The sequence below is a fragment of the Lottia gigantea genome (assembly GCF_000327385.1).
Source record: "Lottia gigantea unplaced genomic scaffold LOTGIsca_46, whole genome shotgun sequence".
NCBI lineage: Eukaryota > Metazoa > Mollusca > Gastropoda > Lottiidae > Lottia > Lottia gigantea.
The window spans coordinates 142,645-145,691 of NW_008709614.1; the positions used below are offsets into that span (position 1 = coordinate 142,645).

General features: G+C 34.8%; 1 protein-coding gene across 1 annotated transcript; it reads left to right on the top strand.

Moving 5' to 3' along the window:
* Positions 1-2,132: 2,132 nt before the first annotated feature.
* On the top strand, positions 2,133-3,047 carry LOTGIDRAFT_94475 (hypothetical protein; the record flags this gene model as incomplete). The annotated part of the gene is made up of 1 exon (XM_009061075.1): positions 2,133-3,047. A coding segment is annotated over one exon (915 nt), but the record flags the coding sequence as incomplete, so codon positions are not given.

The window sequence follows — 3,047 nt, forward strand, 5'->3', positions numbered from 1 at the left end:
GGCAAAAAATTGTCACAACTTTATTTACCAAAATCTCACAGACCATCAGTTATAACTGTACGTTACCGTTTAGTTATACATGTATTCGTAATGCAGGTTTACTGGATGGGAGAATTATCTTTGGAAAAGCCCAAATTCAGAATAATTGTTAATGGATAGACATATATCCTCGTTTAATTTTTGTTAATAGTTGATTATTCAAAAGATCAGAAGTATGGTATTATATTATAATAACTATTGTATCATGGGTATGGAATAAAGAAATGAAGAAAATAAATTGAGTTTAAAAATCAATGATAGAATTCGTATTGTGATTTCTAACGTCTATCTGCCATGTTAAGACAAAGCTAAATAAATAGACTAGGCACAATTGTGTAATTTGCTAGCCATCTGAAATCAAGTCGAATGTCATTTGTCACAGACATAGCAATTATATTGTCAGGAAATGAGTTCATGTGAAAAGATTGAATTCACAGAGTCGAGAAAATAGAGAAAGGAACTAAACAGATTTGTAGACACGACTTGCATTATTAGCAGCTATTCTGGAGAAGACGTGAAAACTAAGTTCTGCATCTCCTCTCGTTTCTTGGAGAGTTAACGTCAATCAATCATCAAGTGTTACACTATGTGACTAAAGATATTTTCGGTTATTATGCCCTTAATAACAAATAAGAGCTATTCCAGTGGTAAAATTGAAGGTGATTGTTATAGTTCATTAGCTTAATTTCTTTATTCGATCCAACCGGAAGTAAAGGTTTAGAGGAAGACGATGTAAATACCGGAAATACTTATACGTTTACTTGTATTTTAAAAAATATAAAAGATCTTTGAATCCATAATAGTCCCTTAAACAGAATACAATGTTATTCCATATCATCCACAATCAATAGAATCCTCACTTTTCCGCACGATTTCTTACATACGTTTGGTGCTGGAATAACACCAACTGGTTAGCCGCAGCTTTAAGTGCCACTAATATCAGATGATGAATGATTCTCTCCGATTAAGACTGACAGGTTCCATATCCAAGAATCGTAGACTTCTAATGCAAATTGCTAAATTGGTTGCAAATGAATTTATTAACTAAAAAGACCAATGCTGAATTTCAACATTTTAATCCAGATCACGTAAAAGTAACACCTAGCGAGCGTCGGGGAAAGTAAAACGGCTTAGTCGCAGATCAGTGGCGCCTTGTGGCACGAACACTTGGCGGCTTAGTCGCAGATTTTCGGTGGCTCACAGGTCAACTTCTTACCGCAGATCTATATGTTTCTCTGTCTTGTCAAAATATATCTTTGAGAATTGAGTGTTCTGTTTGGTTTTATTAAAGTACATACGCTTTGGAACAGAAAGACCTTGTATAATTCAAAATAACTAATATGTTACCACATACAGACATGAACGGGTGATTATGTCTCTTATCTCGCCTGAGTATAATTATAGATGATATTTTTTTTATTTTCAGGTTAGCTTTAAACTGAGTAATGAGAATACTTCACCAACTGCCATAGATTGAAGATTCATGTTCTGAAGCAATGATCAACTTGGTTTTTCAATGAATATTAATTTTCTAGTCGAGGTTTTGTGTGTCTTACATTAATAACATAGACACACTGGAAAGAAAAAAAATCCTTTTCGCTGACATTGAGATACGTATGTATTATATTGAGTATGGTTAATATTGGAGAAATCCAATAGCCCCAAGGAGTTGAAACTGCCTTTACTGGAGACAATTCAGACCAAGCTATATAATTATCAACTTGTCACGGAAGTAAGTTATGAACGCTAGGTTTTGTTTTTACAAGCCACTGGATACCTACTGTCACTAAATGACAAATGGCTAAGAAAGTATAATAATAGAACGAGTGACATGTTATTTGGTTACGTGTTTGTCTTGTTCTGGTAAACGAAATTGGTATAATGTGGTGAAATCATCAAGAAGTCTTTGTTATTATTGTATGGATTGAGATTCTAACATATGTTTCTTACCATTCTGAAAGTCTTCAAATTTAGTGAATAAGTTCAAACAAAACGGTAGAAACTAGATGGATTTGAGATGCTTTGAGACTTCAGTTTGGTAAATTGCCGCTGGATCAGTTACCATCATGTGTGTTTGGAACTCATCACGTCCGTTGCAAAGCTTCGGAGAATGTTACTGGTATGTCCATGGTTATTACAGTCTTATAGTGTGTTTGTTTGGTGTAATTACCAATTTTATCAATATTGCCGTGCTGACAAAAAAGTCAATGAGAACTCCAATTAACTGTATCCTCACAGGAATCGCTATTGCCGATTTAGTTACAATGTTATCTTATATACCTTTTGCCATTCACTTTTATATAGCTAATGATATCAAGGCAACACCATCAAAATACTCATTTAGTTGGTCGGTGTTTATGGCCATCCACGTAAATTTGACGTTAACAACCCACACGGTATCTATTTGGTTGGGAGTAATCATGGCTATAATGAGATGGGTTTTTGTTAGAAATGCTACTCCTAATAACAGAAAAAATTCAGAGAATAGATCAGCCATAATCATTATAGTAATGACATATATTGGTTCCGCCATTTTAATCATTCCAAACTGCTTTGTAACTGGCATACACGAAGAATTTTCAGAGGAGCACAATGGCTCCATGTACAGACTAAATTCTTTAAGTTTAACGAACGAAACAAGTTCCATGGCAATCCTCAATTTCTGGGTTTATCCAGTCTTTGGTAAAATTATTCCCTGCGTGTTGATTTCAATATTTGGTGGGTTTCTTCTCCATACACTTCGTGAAAGTGACAGACGAGGCAGTAGGTTAAAGGGCGATAATCATAAATGTCACGCACATCGAAGGACAACCTTAATGTTATTAGCAGTCATTGTTATGTATATCATTTCGGAGGTACCACAGAGCATTTTAGTTGTTTTGTGTGCGTGTGTTCAAGGGTTTTTCGTTGATGTATACCTTCCTTTAAGTGACCTCATCGACGCTATTGCTCTAATCAACAGTGCTATTAATTTTGTGATGTACTGTACAATGAGTCAACAATTCAGA